Genomic DNA, 15,414 nt, shown 5'->3' with positions numbered 1-15,414 from the left:
GCATATTTAACCCGAGGTATGACTGTAGTGACCTCCCTGGGGCACAGGCCTTGGCCAGGCGTCTGGAGGTCTGGAGCTGCCCAGACAACAAGACCCCCCTCTTGGCTTTGCTGATGTGGTCCAAAGGAAAACAGAACAAGCTTGGCTGGAAGGAGGAGTGCAAAGCGCCTTAGGGACTCCACTGTAGATCTGTTATGTATTGAAGTTCTCCCCCTGGCCACCAGGAGTATCGTGTGTATAGTTTTCACTCAGGTCCACATCAGTTACAGTGGTGCCTCGCAAGACGAAAAGAATCCGTTCTGTGATTCTCTTCGTCTAGCGGTTTTTTCGTCTTGCGAAGCAAGCCCATTGAAGGATTAGCGCTATTAGCGGCTTTTAGCGGCTTATCTGCTGATTGGATCAGCTAATCAGCGGCTTAGCGGCTTAGAAAAAGGGGGGGGGAACAGCAGGAACTCGCAAGACATTGTCGTCTTGCGAAGCAAGCCCATAGGAAATTCGTTTTGCGAAGCACCTCCAAAACGGAAAACTCTTTCGTCTAGCGAGTTTTCCGTCTTGCGAGGCATTTGTCTTGCGGGGTACCACTGTACTTTAGGCAGGAAACCCTGGGTTGTTGTTGCTACAATGTTGACAGCCGGCTGCCTATAAAAGCAGGCCGACTGAACTGTTTGCTGTTCAGTTCTGCTCCAGCTTACAAATAAAGAGCTGCTTTGGAGAAATCGCTGTGTTGTCTGATGGGATCAATGGACATCAGAGCACAGCCAGATGCAGCCACCCTCTGAGATGAGCTGAATCACTGAGCGAAATCACTGAACAGAACCAATTCAGAGCTGACTGTTCTCCTACCTCGCTCGGTTCGACTGCTACCTCCAAGCCAACGAGCTGACAGAAGTATCACAGGAGCGTAAGCGGGGCCTATTCCTCAGCCTCTGTGGGCCTGAGGTGTTTGAGACGGCCCAAGCATTGGTTGCACCTGTAGCAGTCGAACCGAGCGAGGTACGAGTCCCATGATTCAGAGGCTGGCGCAAACGGCGGTAGAGGCACAAATGAAGCCATGATTCCGATGCCGGCGTGAAGGGCGATGGATGGAACACCGTGCTCTAGCCAGAACAGTCAGCTCTGCTCAGAGGGTGGCTGCATCCGGCTGTGCTCTGATGTCCATCGATCCCATCCTCGTCGCCAGTGTTAAGTTTTGGGTGAACATATCAGACATATCAGGCACAGGTTAACTCTGTGTCCAGGGCAGCTGTCTACCAGCTCCACCTGGTATGCAGGCTAAGACCCTACCTGCCCGCAAACTGTCTCACCAGAGTGGTGCATGCTCTGGTTATCTCCCGCTTGGACTCCTGCAACGCGCTCTACGTGGGGCTACCTTTGAAGGTGACCCGGAAACTGCAATTAATCCAGAATGCGGCTGCTAGACTGGGGACTGGGAGCGGCCGCCGAGACCACATAACACCGGTTCTGAGAGATCTGCATTGGCTCCCAGTATGTTTCCGAGCACGATTCAAAGTGTTGGTGCTGACCTTTAAAGCCTTAAACGGCCCGGGGTACCTGAAGAAGCGTCTCCACCCCCATCGTTCAGCCCGGACACTGAGGTCCAGCGCCGAGGGCCTTCTGGCGGTTCCCTCATTGCGAGAAGTGAGGCTACAGGGAACCAGGCAGAGGGCCTTCTCGGTAGTGGCGCCCGCCCTGTGGAACGCCCTCCCATCAGATGTCAAAGAGATAAATAATTACCTGACATTCAGAAGACATCTTAAGGCAGCCCTGTTCAGGGAAGTTTTTAATATGTAACGCTGTACTGTTTTTAACACTGATTGGGAGCCGCAAAGAGTGGCTGGGGAAACTCAGCCAGATGGGCGGGGTATAAATAATAAATTATTATTATTATTATTATAACTTAATGAGATCTGTGTAAGTTTTATTCCCGAGCCTTTTCTTCTCCCAAAGATATCCTGCAAGACAGCGGAGGTTTGGGATCAGAGTTTTCCTTCTTCTAGATGGGCTCCCTTCCCAGGTTGATGAGCCCCACCTGCGCCTCCCTTCCCTCTGCAGCACAGGCAGAAACCGCCTTCTTGACCGTTCGACCCATTCTTGGTCTCGTCCATTCCGTCGGCCAGATACTGGCTTCACATGCAGGGGAAGCCCCTAACTCACTGAGGGCTTGAGACCCATTGGCTCCCCTCACCTGGTTTAGCCGGCCAGTCAAAGCCGTTCCCAGGATTGTTCGGCCCCCTACAAGGTCTGAGGGACAGTTTTCAGCCCCCTGCTGAAAAAGTTTGCTGACCCCTGCGAAAGTTTAAGCACTTGTGCCTTGTGTTTGCATTTTCCTTCTCCCTCCTCCTCTCGTTTTCCTTGTCTGTTGTGTCTTTAAAGAAAGAAAAAAGACCGCAAGCCTTTTAGACTGCAGGAGCTGTCTTGCCACTGACCTTTGCAAGCCCCCCCCTTTGCTAGAAAACCAGGGCAAAATTATTATAAGACAACTAATACAATGAGCACGCTTACCCGCTGTGTCCAATGGGATTGTGCTCTCCGTTTGAATTTCATTCGTGGGTGCCAATGAATTGCAATTTGCATTTCCCAACATACCAATTCTTCTCAATATGCCAGGAAATGGTTATGTTCCCTAATAAAACGAGGGCCGCCAAGGCATCTAAAAATAATCACAGCCGATCCTATAAAATGGCTGTTTAAGTGCAGAGGAAAGGACCGAGGAGGTAACCGCCTTCCTTTCAAATGTGCTAATTTGAAATAACAATAAACTCGTGGGCTGCAAACCAAGAATGTACATGTCAGGTGTGTGAAATGTATTTTTTTTAAAAATCCAGTTTTAAAGATATTGCTCTAGCTGCTATTCCTGACAGCCACAAGGTGGCGGCAGCCGTGCGCTATCCCGGCCTCCCAGTGGAAACGTCTAGAAGAGCGTTGGAGGAGATTTTTGCCTCTGTGCTGCGCTGCATGTGAATCGGGCCGGATTCTGGCACCACGTGATGGTGGTGGCAGAAGTGATCTTATAATAATAATAATAATAATAATAATAATAATAATAATAATAATAATATCTTTATTATTATTATTACTTGGCTGCTCCATCCACCCAGGTAGGGCACTCCACACAAAATCAAAACAACTATAAAAACACTAATTAAAACAATACAGTATAAGACAGCAAGGAAGATTAGATGACTTTCAAAGTCCGGGCTTCCCATTCAGGGCCGAGATCGCTCTGGAGAAGAAGCTGTTCTTAAGACGGCTCGTTCTTGTCTTCATCGACCTGTATCTCCGTCCCGACGGCAAGAGCTCGAAGAGACAGTGACCAGGATGCAATGGATCTTTTACTATGTCCAGTGCCTTCCTATGGCACCTTGTGGCATAAATCTGCTCTAAGGTGGAGAGTGGGCAGCCAACAATGCTCTCTGCTGCCTTAACAACTCTGCACAACCCCAACCTGTCCCGGGTAGTACAGCTTCCGTACCACACACCTAAGCCATAAGTGAGCACGCTCTCAATGGCACAGTGATAGAAGGCAAGCAGCAGTTTCTGCGGAAGATGGTTTTTCCTTAGTATTCTCAAAAAGTACAGTCTCTGCTGTGCCTTCTTCACAAGCCCCCTTGTGTTGACACTCCAGGACAGATCCTCTTGTAATTCAATGCCCAGAAATCTGAACGTTGCTACCCTCTCCACACAGACCCCATCAATCAAAAGTGGCTGGACGTTGCTCTTCGGTCTCCTGAAGTCCACCACAAGCTCCTTTGTCTTCCTTGTATTTATGAGCAAGTTGTTAGCTCTGCACCACTCTTATATGGCTTTTGGTGGAAAAGAGGGGGGACTTGTTAAAATTGTGGGGTGGGGGCCTCTCCATCCATCTCTCAGGCTCAGCCTTTGAATCGGCCCCCGGCTTGCCTCTCTGGCCCCCTGGGAAAAACCATCCTAGAGACCCAACAACCTGATCATTTTGGGGTGGGTTAGACTGATGAAACAACACCTTGGACCAGGCATCCTCAACCTTCGGCCCTCCAGATGTTTTGGCCTACAACTCCCATGATCCCTAGCTAGCAGGACCAGTGGTCAGGGATGATGGGAATTGTAGTCCAAAACATCTGGAAGGCCGAAGCTTGGGGATGCCTGTCTTGGACTTTCCCTGAAACACGGGCCCGTTCAGATTATTCTTATTTTGTAAGCGGCTTTTTCTTTTATATACAGTGGTGCCTCGGGTTAAGAACTTAATTCGTTCCGGAGGTCTGTTCTTAACCTGAAACTGTTCTTAACCTGAAGCACCACTTTAGCTAATGGGGCCTCCTGCTGCCGTTGCGCTGCTAGAGGGCGATTTCTGTTCTCATCCTGAAGCAAAGTTCTTAACCCGAGGTACTATTTCTGGGTTAGCGGAGTCTGTAACCTGAAGCGTATGTAACCCGAGGTACCACTCTAAATAGGTAAAGGTAACGGTACCCCTGACCGTTAGGTCCAGTCATGGACAACTCTGGGGTTGCGCACTCATCTTGCTTTCAGGCCAAGGGAGCAGGGGTCTGTCCACAGTTTTTCCGGGTCATGTGGCCAGCATGACTAAGCCACTTCTGGAGAACTAGAGCAGCGCACGGAAACACCGTTACCTTCCCGCCGGAGTGGTACCTATTTGTCTAATTGCACTTTGACGTGCTTTCGAACTGCTAGGTTGGCAGGAGCAGGGACCGAGCAACGGGAGCTCACCCCATCGCGGGGATTCGAACCGCCGACCTTCTGATCAGCAAGCCCAAGAGGCTCAGTGGTGTAGACCACAGCGCCACCCACGTCCCTTATATATAATTTACAGTGGTGCCCCGCAAGACGAATGCCTCGCAAGACGGAAAACCCACTAGACGAAAGGGTTTTCCGTTTTTGAGTTGCTTTGCAGGACGAATTTCCGTATGGGCTTGCTTCGCAAGACGAAAATGTCTTGCGAGTCTTGAGATTTTTTTTCGCTCCCCCCCTTTTCTAAGCCGCTAAGCCGCTAATAGCCTTTTAGCAGCTAAACCGCTAATCCGCTAAACCGCTAATAGGGTTGCTTTGCAAGACGAAAAAAACGCTAGACGAAGACACTCGCGGAACGGATTAATTTCGTCTTGCGAGGCACCACTGTATTTATTTGTTTTTTCAAATTAAAATTTTACAGTCGCACATCGAACATTCAACATGAAAAGAAGATTCCAAAGAATCTCCTAGACTTCCCTCTTCCCCTTTGTGGGTCTTATCGTTAATCATTTCCTCCTTCATCTTTTATGATGATCCAAAATCTCTGTCGTGTCCAAAATTCACCATTAAACTACAAGCGATATTCCAGTCCTGTTAACTGTTTGCAATGGTTTTTAAGATAAGTTATAAATTTCCCCCATTCCTTATTAAAATTTTGGTCTTCCTGATTTCTGATTCTTCCGGTCATTTTGGGCCATTTCGGCATAGTCCATCCAATTGATCTTCCATTCTTCTCTGGTCGGGATATTAACTTATGAGCAGAGGGCGATGTTTATGTTGCAAATTTATTGTAATGTATGTTGTTGGTCTTTTGCTTATTTTGCTTTGGTTCTTGTCTCTTTTCTGTAAATTTTTGGCTGTTTTAAATTTGGAGGTTTAAGTATATATATGTTGGTGGGAAACTGTCGTGTGACGGGCCAATGGCCGTAATAAATATCAATCAATCTGGTAGGGAATTTTTCCAATGAGAACTGCAATGGGAACTGCAACGAAATGTTGCAGCATGATACACACACCCCCCAAAAAAAACACCCACTAAATCTGCAAAATAAAAAAACAGGCAGATGCTTATGTTTGGGACTTGCTCCCTAATAAATTTAATTTTTTAAAAAAAACACAAAACACAGGCTGCCAAGCGCCTTTCTCTCCCTTTAAGCAAGAAGAAAAAACCCTGAGTTGGAGGTGCAACCAACGAGTCGCAAGGCTAGAGCGGACGTTCAGTGGGAGGGCATGTGACTCGCCCGCCTTCGGACTACAATTCCCGAGAAGTCCCGCGAGAGGCGTCGCTCGCTCTCTGGCTGGCTGGGTCCTCTGGAAACGGCGCGGGCGGGCGCCGAGCTGCCCTTGCGCCGCGCGCGGAGACGTCGCCCAGTCATGGCTCCCCGCATCTTCCCCATTGTCAAGTGAGTCGGGCGGGCGGGCCTCCTTTGATTGCTTTGTGTTTCCATTTCTTTTTCTCCTAACGTTCAATGGGGAGCAAGGATGCAAAGGGGGGAATGCCTCCTGGTTCTTTTGGAGCTTTTTGCAAATCCCAGCAGCAAAAAAAAAGAAAAGGGTCAACCCTTCTGCTCCACCCCCATTTTATTTTGGCATGCTCTGAGCTGAAATGTGCATTTTAAAATGAAATAAAAACCTGTGCATTTCGATATGCTGGTGCCCAGAAATATTAAAACAGTTTTTATTCCTTCTTTTTTGCATTTCGATATTCTGCTGCCCAGAAATATTAAAACAGTTTTTATTCCTTCTTTTTTGCATTTCGATATTCTGCTGCCCAGAAATATTAAAACAGTTTTTATTCCTTCTTTTTTGCATTTCGATATGCTGGTGCCCAGAAATATTAAAACAGTTTTTATTCCTTCTTTTTTTGCATTTCGATATGCTGGTGCCCAGAAATATTAAAACAGCTTTTATTCCTTCTTTGGTTGCATTTCGATATGCTGGTGCCCAGAAATATTAAAACAGTTTTTATTCCTTCTTTGGTTGCATTGCGATATGCTGGTGCCCAGAAATATTAAAACAGTTTTTATTCCTTCTTTGGTTGCATTTCGATATGCTGGTGCCCAGAAATATTAAAACAGCTTTTATTCCTTCTTTTTTGCATTGCGATATGCTGGTGCCCAGAAATATTAAAGCAGTTTTTATTCCTTCTTTGGTTGCATTGCGATATGCTGGTGCCCAGAAATATTAAAACAGTTTTTATTCCTTCTTTGGTTGCATTTCGATATGCTGGTGCCCAGAAATATTAAAACAGCTTTTATTCCTTCTTTGGTTGCTGTGGCTTGAGGCTGATGCAAATAAAGATTACTCTGATTTTTCTTGGGTTCATAATGTTGGTGCTGATCTCACTGTCATCATATTTATTTCATCGCCTCCCCTGCAAATCCTGATAACAAAAGGGATCGCATTTTGCAAAATACGTCTCTCTGAGCTCTTTCCACCGTAATCTGTTGGATCCAAACAGTCCCTCCCATTTCACTGGCAAAAACTAACTGTAACTGGCAAATACTAACTGGGGTAACTGTGCCATTGAAGTTACAGAGAACCAGGCACAGGGTCTTTTTGGTGGTGGCGCCCGCCCTGGGAATGCCCTCCCGTCAGATGTCAAGGAGATGAGTAACTATATAACCTTTAGAAGACACCTGAAGGCAGCCCTGTATAGAGAAGCCTTTTAATATTTATTGCATGGGTAGGCAAACTAAGGCCAGGGGGCCGGATCCGGCCCAATCGCCTTCTAAATACGGCCCACAGGCGGTCCGGGAATCAGCGTGTTTTTACATGAATAGAATGTGTGCTTTTATTTAAAATGCATCTCTGGGTTAGTTGTGGGGCATAGGAATTTGTTCATTCCCCCCCCCCTTTCAAAATATAGTCCGGCCCCCCACAAGGTTTGAGGGACAGTGGACCGGCCCCCTGCTGAAAAAGTTTGCTGACCCCTGGTTTAATGTTTTATTCTGTTTTTTGTAAATGTTGGAAGCCACCCAAGAGGGACTGGGGCAACCCCGTCAGATGAATGGGGTACAAATAATATTATTATAAAATTATAATTAAAGAAGAACCCCACGGGGCATATCCACAGCCCACATTTAAAGCGCAGGACCTCCGCCCAAAGAATAATGGGAACTGTAGTTTCCCCTTCGCAGAGCTATAGTTCACAGCATCCTTAACAAACGACAGATCCCAGGGATCTTTGCAGAAAGCTGCCTGTCATTCTGGACTCACAGCTGTCCATGGAGGCACAGGTCAGTTCTGTGTCCAGGGCAGCTGTTTATCAGCTCCATCTGGTACGCAGGATGAGACCCTCCCTGCCTGCGGACTGTCTGGCCAGAGTGGTGCATGCTCTAGTTATCTCCTGCTTGGACTACTGCAATGCACTCTATGTGGGGCTACCTTTGAAGGTGACCCAGAAACTGCAACTAACCCAGCTAGACTGGTGACTGGGAGTGGCCGCCGAGACCACATAACATCAGTCTTGAAAGACCTACATTGACTCCCAGTACGTTTCCGAGCCCAATTCAAAGTGTTGGTGCTGACCTTGAAAGCCCTAAATGGCCTCGGTCCAGTATATCTGAAGGAGCGTCTCCACCCCCATCGTTCTACCCAGACACTGAGGTCCAGCACCGAGGGCCTTCTGGTGGTTCCCTCACTGCGAGAGGCCAAGTTACAGGGTACCAGGCAGAGGGCCTTCTCGGTGGTGGCACCCGCCCTGTGCAACGCCCTCCCACCAGATGTCAAAGAGAAAAATACAAAATTTTTAGAAGACATCTGAAGGCAGCCCTGTTTAGGGAAGCTTTTAATGTTTGATGCATTACTGTATTTTAATATTGTTTTGGAAGCTGCCCAGAGTGGCTTTATTTATTATTATTATTATTATTATTATTATTATTATTATTAATTCAATTTCCACCTGTTCTGAGTGTTGTACAGAAGCTTGATAATTTATTTGGGGCAGTGTCATAGCCAGGATTTTTGTTGAGGGGCGCAGAACCTCATTTTGCTATGTATTTTTATTGATTTCTGCCCCCCTCCTTGGGTACGCTCATGATCTGGGGGCTTATATTGCACCTGCCCCCTCTCTTTCCAGGGCTGCCCTCTGCCTATTAATACAGTGCCCCCCCCAAAAAAAATCAGCCCCTCTCATTGTGTCTATGGGATGCAGAAGAGAAAGCAGCTTTACCTGTTGGAATTCTGCCTGTCCCGTGACCAACACAAGTTTCTTTGACATTTGGCTGCCCTTTGTTAGCAAATTCTCTGGTGCCTCTGAGCGTATGCAGAGTTCATCCCCTCCCGCTGAGGAAGGAAGCTTATTATTATTATCTATTAAATTTCTGTACTGCCCTTCACCCGAAGATCACAGGGCAGGTTGAGGCATTAAAACAAAAAAGGAGATAACACAAAACACATAACGAAAAAGAAAAACCCAAAACTAATAACTCATTATTAACTTTACCCAAGAACCCCCTTGCATTGCTTCTGATCTTAACTGGCTCTTCCGTGCAAAGTGTTATATTTCTCATATTTTATGTCCTCTGGAGGTGTGAGACCTTTGCATACTTTGTCCTCACAAGGACCCTGGCAAGGTAGACTACGGCTATAGAGAAAGCGAGAGACTCAAATCGTGCCTTCTGTGGGGCTGGTTGCAACTGCAAAATCCTTTATATCCCTTTTGCCCGTCTCGCCCCTTTCCTGAGATGGCTCCGTGGGTACAGCATGAGACTCTTAATCTAAGGTTACCAGATGTCCCCGTTTCCTGGGGACAGTCCCCGGATTTGCAAATCAGTCCCCATACAAAATCCATTGGAGTTGAAAAGTGTCCCTGCATTCATTGAAAAAAATCTGGTAACCTTATCTTAATCTCACGGTTGCGGGGTTTGAGCATTGCATGGGGTTGGGATGGATGACCCCCCCCAGGGTCCCTTCCAACTCTCCAGTTAATTAATTGATGTCTGTTTTTATGCATATTGTATTGTTTATACAGTGGTGCCCCGCAAGACGGAAAACTCGCTAGACGAAAGAGTTTTCCGTTTTGGAGGTGCATCGCAAAACGAATCTCCTATGGGCTTGCTTCGCAAGACGACAATGTCTTGCGAGTTCCTGCTGGTTTTTTTCCTCCCCCCCCCCCTTTTTCTAAGCCGCTAAGCTGCTTATCAGCTGATCCGATAAGCTGATAAGAAGCTAAAAGCCGCTAATAGCGCTAATCCTCTAATCCATCAATGGGCTTGCTTCGCAAGACGAAAAAACCGCTAGACGAAGAGAATCACAGAACGGATTCTTTTCGTCTTGCGAGGCACCACTGTATTATGTTAGCTGCTCTGAGCCTGGGGAGGGCGGGATACAAATAAAAAAATATTATTATTATTTTATTATTACAGTGGTACCTCGGGTTAAGAACTTAATTCGTTCTGGAGGTCCGTTCTTAACCTGAAACTGTTCTTAACCTGAAGCACCACTTTAGCTAATGGGGCCTCCTGCTGCTGCCACACGATTTCTGTTCTCATCCTGAAGCAAAGTTCTTAACCCGAGGTACTATTTCTGGGTTAGCGGAGTCTGTAACCTGAAACGTCTGTACCTCGAGGTACCACTGTACTACAATTCTGTGATCCTCTGATTTTTCTGCTCAGGTTCCTGGTCAAAGGCGGCCTGGCAGGGGGAGCCATCTACGTTGTTTACAGCCAAGGTTTGCTGAGTGGGGGTGAAGAGGGTGCCCAAGCCCTCCGTAAAGCCCAAGAGGCGCTCCCCCCAGCTGTGGAAGAATGGGCGAAATATTTTGGCTGGAAGGTAAGAGCTCATCGGAGAGTTTGGCTTCGCTGTGGCTTCCCAGACCTGTTGAGTATTATTATTTACAGTGGTGCCCCGCAAGACGAATGCCTCGCAGGACGGAAAACTTGCTAGACGAAAGAGTTTTCCGTTTTGGAGGTGCTTCGCAAAACGAATCTCCTGTGGGCTTGCTTCGCAAGACGACAATGTCTTGCGAGTTCCTGCGGGGTTTTTTTCCTCCCCCCCCTTTTTCTAAGCCGCTAAGCCGCTTATCTGCTAAACCGCTAATAGCGCCAATCCGCTAATCCGTCAATGGGCTTGCTTCGCAAGACGAAAAAACCGCTAGACGAAGAAAATCACAGAACGGATTCTTTTCGTCTTGCGAGGCACCACTGTATTAAATTTTACTATCTGCTCGCTCTCTTTTTTTTTTTTGCCACGGCAACTCAAACTGGCTTGCATATAGTTTAAGCAAAAAGCTGATGCGTGTACACCTTAAAACCAGCATTTTAAATAATAAATAAATCCAAAAGGCAGCTCTCTTAAAATAAATAAATAAATCTAGATTGAAACACCCCGCCCATGCAATAAGCCCATAGATAACTGAAATCGAAAGGTTTTATGAAAGAAGGAATGTTTTTTCCTGGCACCTAAACCTGTGTAATGATGGCGCCAGGTGAGACTCCTTGAGGAAGCATGCCATAAGCAGGGAGTCACCACTGAAAAGGCCTGCCTGTTTTTACAACTGCTGGCTGGTTTTGTTCTGAAAAGCATTTGAGGCAAACTTGTGTGTGTGTGTGTGTGTGTGTGTGTGTGTGTGTGTGTGTACACACACACACACACACACCATATATACTCAAGTATAAGCCGACCCGAATATAAGCGGAGGCACCTAATTTTAGCACACAAAAAACTGGAAAACTTATTGACTCGAGTATAAACTGGTTCACCACACCAGAAACCTGGTGGTGGCAGCAGCGGCGGAGGAAGAATGAGCAGCCCGAAAGGTATTCAAAGAAATCGACAGAAAACTAAAATACTCTATAAAGATTTCAAAAGGAAGCATGACAGAGGAGTCTAGCTGCAGAATGTGCATTTAACCCAGCAAAGATAATATTTATTTATTTATTTTTTAAAAAGATCTTAAACGTTTCAAAAGAAAAGAGAGCCAGTGTGGTGTAGTGGTTAAGAGCGGTAGTCTCGTAATCTGGTGAACCGGGTTCGCTTCCCCACTCCTCCACCTGCAGCTGCTGGGTGACCTTGGGCCAGTCACACTTCTCTGAAGTCTCTCAGCCCCACTCACCTCACAGAGTGTTTGTTGTGGGCGAGGAAGGGAAAAGGAGAATGTTAGCCGCTTTGAGACTCCTGAAGGGGAGTGAAAGGCGGGATATCAAATCCAAATCCAAATCCAAAACCTTACTGAAGGAAGTCGGGTATAAAATGTGTGTTTAAAACAGCATAATTAGCAAGCGATAACACAAGTGTATTGTATTTATTTTATTCATATATAAATTATATATGTGTGTGTGTATATATTTTATTCAAATAATAAATTATTATTATTATTTAGGGGAGCTTTTAATGTATTGTACAGTGGTGCCCCGCAAGACGAATGCCTCGCAAGACGGAAAACTCACTAGACGAAAGAGTTTTCTGTTTTGGAGGTGCTTCGCAAAACGAATTTCCTATGGCCTTGCTTCGCAAGACGACAATGTCTTGCGAGTTCCTGCTGGGTTCCCCCCCCCCTTTTCTAAGCCGCTAAGCCGCTTATCAGCTGATCCGATCAGATAAGCCTCTAATAGCGCTAATCCGCTAATCCGTCAATGGGCTTGCTTCGCAAAACGAAAAAAGCGCTAGACGAAGAGAATCACAGAACGGATTCTTTTCATCTTGCGAGGCACCACTGTATTTTAGTTTTTTGTTGGAAGCTGCCCAGAGTGGCTGGGGAAGCCCAGCCAGATGGGCGGGGTATAAATAATAAATTATTATTATTATTATTATTATTCATTAAGTTTATACATTGCCCTTCATGTGAAGAGCTCCAGGCAGCCTCCTGCATCCCTGACCGTTGCACAAATGTTCTTTGGGGCTGGTGGAATCCAGTGGCATTGATGGCTGACAGGTTCGCTACACCTGCTCTAAACAGAGATTCCTAGGTCTTGAACCCAGAACCTTTTGCAATGCAAGCTGTTTTCGAAGGTGCCACCAGCCTTTTTTATATGCCTTGCTTGTGTTCTTCATTCCCACAGCTTCCTGCTGTCCCAAAGACTGAATTCTCCCTCTGCAGCTACTGGAACACAGGTACGGCTTTTTATTTTATTTTTTTATAATAATATTTATTGAAACACAAAAAGTTTTGAGTTACACAGAAAAAAACAACATTACAAAAAAGAGAAGGAAAAAAAACAAAAAGAAAAAGAGAAAATAAAACCATCACTTTCAAATTTCCGTTACCTTCTTTCCATGACCTCCTCCTCCTCCTCCTCCTCCCATCTCTTGTATCTTAATTAATAATTGTAACAGCAAATCCTTTCCAGGTACGGCTTTTTAATTCAACCCCTGACGCATGCATGCCAATTCCTATTATCTTCTGCCCCCCGGGCAAATATGTGGGTAAACCGTACGCTGAGCGAGTCTGCCCCTGCGGCCTGATAGAACCTGCTAACTTGACTGGCAGTGGGGGAATGGAATTCTGAGCAGGGATATCAGTCTACGCTGCAACTTTCTGTTGCAGTTTCTTGCTTTAATTTTCTTGTTGCTCTTCTTGTTGTTGTTTTTTCTGCAGGGGTTCGGACGACAATCGGCGCTCTCTCCGTAGCCCCCACCAGGGCCAGTGAATATACCCAGAATGGATGGAAGTACATGAAGGACCTCATCAAATGAAGCTTCTCTGATAAGGCCCCCTCTTGCCGCCTTTAATGGGGAGGTGTTCAGCACCAGAGTCTGGCCCCTGTTTCTCAAGGGCTGCAATAAAAGACTTTATAATAAGAATAAGAATTATTATTTATACCCTGCCCCTCTGGCTGGGTTTCCCCAGTCACTCTGGGCAGCTAACAAAAGAATATGAAAAACACAATAAAACGTCAAACATTTAAAACTTCCCTAAACAGGCCTTCAGATGTCTTCTAAAAGTCAGATAGTTGTTTGTTTCCTTGACATCTGATGGGAGGGCATTCCACAGGGCGGGCGCCACCACCGAGAAGGCCCTCTCCTGGTTCCCTGTAATCTCACTTCTCGCAATGAGGGAACCACCAGAAGGCCCTTGGAGCTGGACCTCAGTGTCTGGGCTAGACGATGGGGGTGGAGACGCTCCTTCAGGGTTACTGGGCTGTTTAGGGCTTTAAAGGTCAGCACCAACACTTTGAATTGTGCTCAGAAATTGATACATGAACCCAATCCCTGTTATATTTTGAATATTTTTATTTATGTTAAATATAAAGAGGCAAACATTGACCGTGGATAGAAAAGACTGTCCAGAATATATAATTTTTTACTAATAGCTTAGTCTTGTTTCTATTTAATTTAAATCCTGCCACTTCTCGAAATTCTTGAATCTTTTCTATCACTCTAGGAAGAGAATTTTTTTGGATCCTCCACCGTTATTATTGGGCTGAGGCCTTTTAGGGCTTTCAAGGTCAGCAGCAACACTTTAAATTGTGCTCAGAAACACACTGGGAGCCGATGAAGATCTTTCAGGACTGGTGTTATGTGGTCTCGGCGGCCGCTCCCAGTCACCAGTCTAGCAGCCGCATTCTGGATTAGTTGTAGTTTCCAAGTCACCTTCAAAGGTAGCCCCATGTAGAGCGCATTGCAGTAGTTCAAGTGCTTTCAACTGCACCCGGGTGGCGTCGGACCTGCTCTGTGTTCAGGGCCTAGTTAATTAAGCTTTAGTTTCTGTGGGGAAACTAAACTAAACCCCCAAAGAATTTTGGGAATTGTAGTTTGATAAGGGTGCTGAGAGTCGTTAGGAGACACACACACACACACCGTTCCTCACAGAGCTACAATTCCCAGAGTGCTTTAACTCTGGGAACTCTGGGAATTGTAGTAGTGTGAGGGCAATGGGCAGCGGTTGGGTGGGTGGCACACAATGCGCACCACAGAGCAGGGGAGAATGGAAGTAGTTCTGGGCTGTTGTTTGCCTGTGTGGGGAAAAGGGAACGGGTCTATACCAGGCATGGCCAAAGTCTGTTTCTGGGGCCTAATCTGGCCCACCGGTTGATTTAATGAGGCCCCTGTGGCAGTATATGTCCTGGGGCAAAATCCTAAGAAAAGTTCAGCAACTCCAATCTTAAAAAAAGTTCAACAACTTTGGGTTAAATCCTAAAGAAAACTCAACAACTTTGGGTTAAATCCTAAAGAAAACTCAACAACTTTGGGTTAAATCCTAAAGAAAACTCAACAACTTTGGGTTAAATCCTAAAGAAAACTCAACAATTTTGGGGTTAAATTTTTAAAAAAGCTCATCAACTTGAATCCGGAAAAAAAGCCCATCAACTTTGGGGGGGAAACTGTAAGAAAAAGCTCATCAACTTTGGTTGGCCCTCACGCATGTTCACTTTATCAAATCTGGCCCTCTTTGAGAAAAAGTTTGGGCACCCCTGGTCTACACAGATTTGGTGGTGACCCCACAAAACCCCCATCCACTAGGCATCAAGGTTGCTGCTCCCCGGGGCATTTTGCCCCTTGATTTGCATAGCCACGCCCCCACAGCCTGTTTTCTTGGTCACACAAGAGTGTGACGGAACGATGAAGTGCTTCCTGGTAGCTGGTAGCATTTCTCTGCAGGAGTCTTATCAACAAGGATGGAGAAGATTGAATCTGGATTCAGTGTGACCTTAACAAATAAAGAGAACTGGACCCCAATTAGAACTGGACCCCAATGAACAAAAATAATTTCAATGGGGATAAATGTAATGTTAGGATCCCCAACTC

At 46.1% G+C, this 15,414-nt stretch overlaps 1 protein-coding gene across 1 annotated transcript; it reads left to right on the top strand.

Annotated features, from left to right (window-relative positions):
- Positions 1 to 5,990: 5,990 nt before the first annotated feature.
- Positions 5,991 to 13,586, top strand: MICOS13 (mitochondrial contact site and cristae organizing system subunit 13). The gene is made up of 4 exons (XM_082206816.1): positions 5,991 to 6,128; positions 10,344 to 10,500; positions 12,729 to 12,780; positions 13,265 to 13,586. The coding sequence occupies exons 1-4, from the start codon at positions 6,100 to 6,102 to the stop codon at positions 13,360 to 13,362; spliced, it is 336 nt and encodes a 111-aa protein (XP_082062942.1). The 5' UTR covers positions 5,991 to 6,099; the 3' UTR covers positions 13,363 to 13,586.
- The last annotated feature ends 1,828 nt before the right edge of the window (positions 13,587 to 15,414 follow it).

This window comes from Podarcis vaucheri (genome assembly GCF_965113315.1).
Source record: "Podarcis vaucheri genome assembly, chromosome: 18".
NCBI classification, from domain to species: Eukaryota; Metazoa; Chordata; class Lepidosauria; order Squamata; family Lacertidae; genus Podarcis; species Podarcis vaucheri.
This window is presented reverse-complemented; position numbering and strand designations above follow the sequence as displayed.

Excerpts from the sequence above, each read along its gene's own strand:
- MICOS13 (XM_082206816.1), top strand. The coding sequence starts at position 6,100 with ATGGCTCCCCGCATCTTCCCCATTGTCAA. Across the intron at positions 6,129-10,343 it reads CGCATCTTCCCCATTGTCAA|GTTCCTGGTCAAAGGCGGCC; the intron begins GTGAGTCGGGCG and ends TTTTCTGCTCAG. Across the intron at positions 10,501-12,728 it reads CGAAATATTTTGGCTGGAAG|CTTCCTGCTGTCCCAAAGAC; the intron begins GTAAGAGCTCAT and ends TCATTCCCACAG.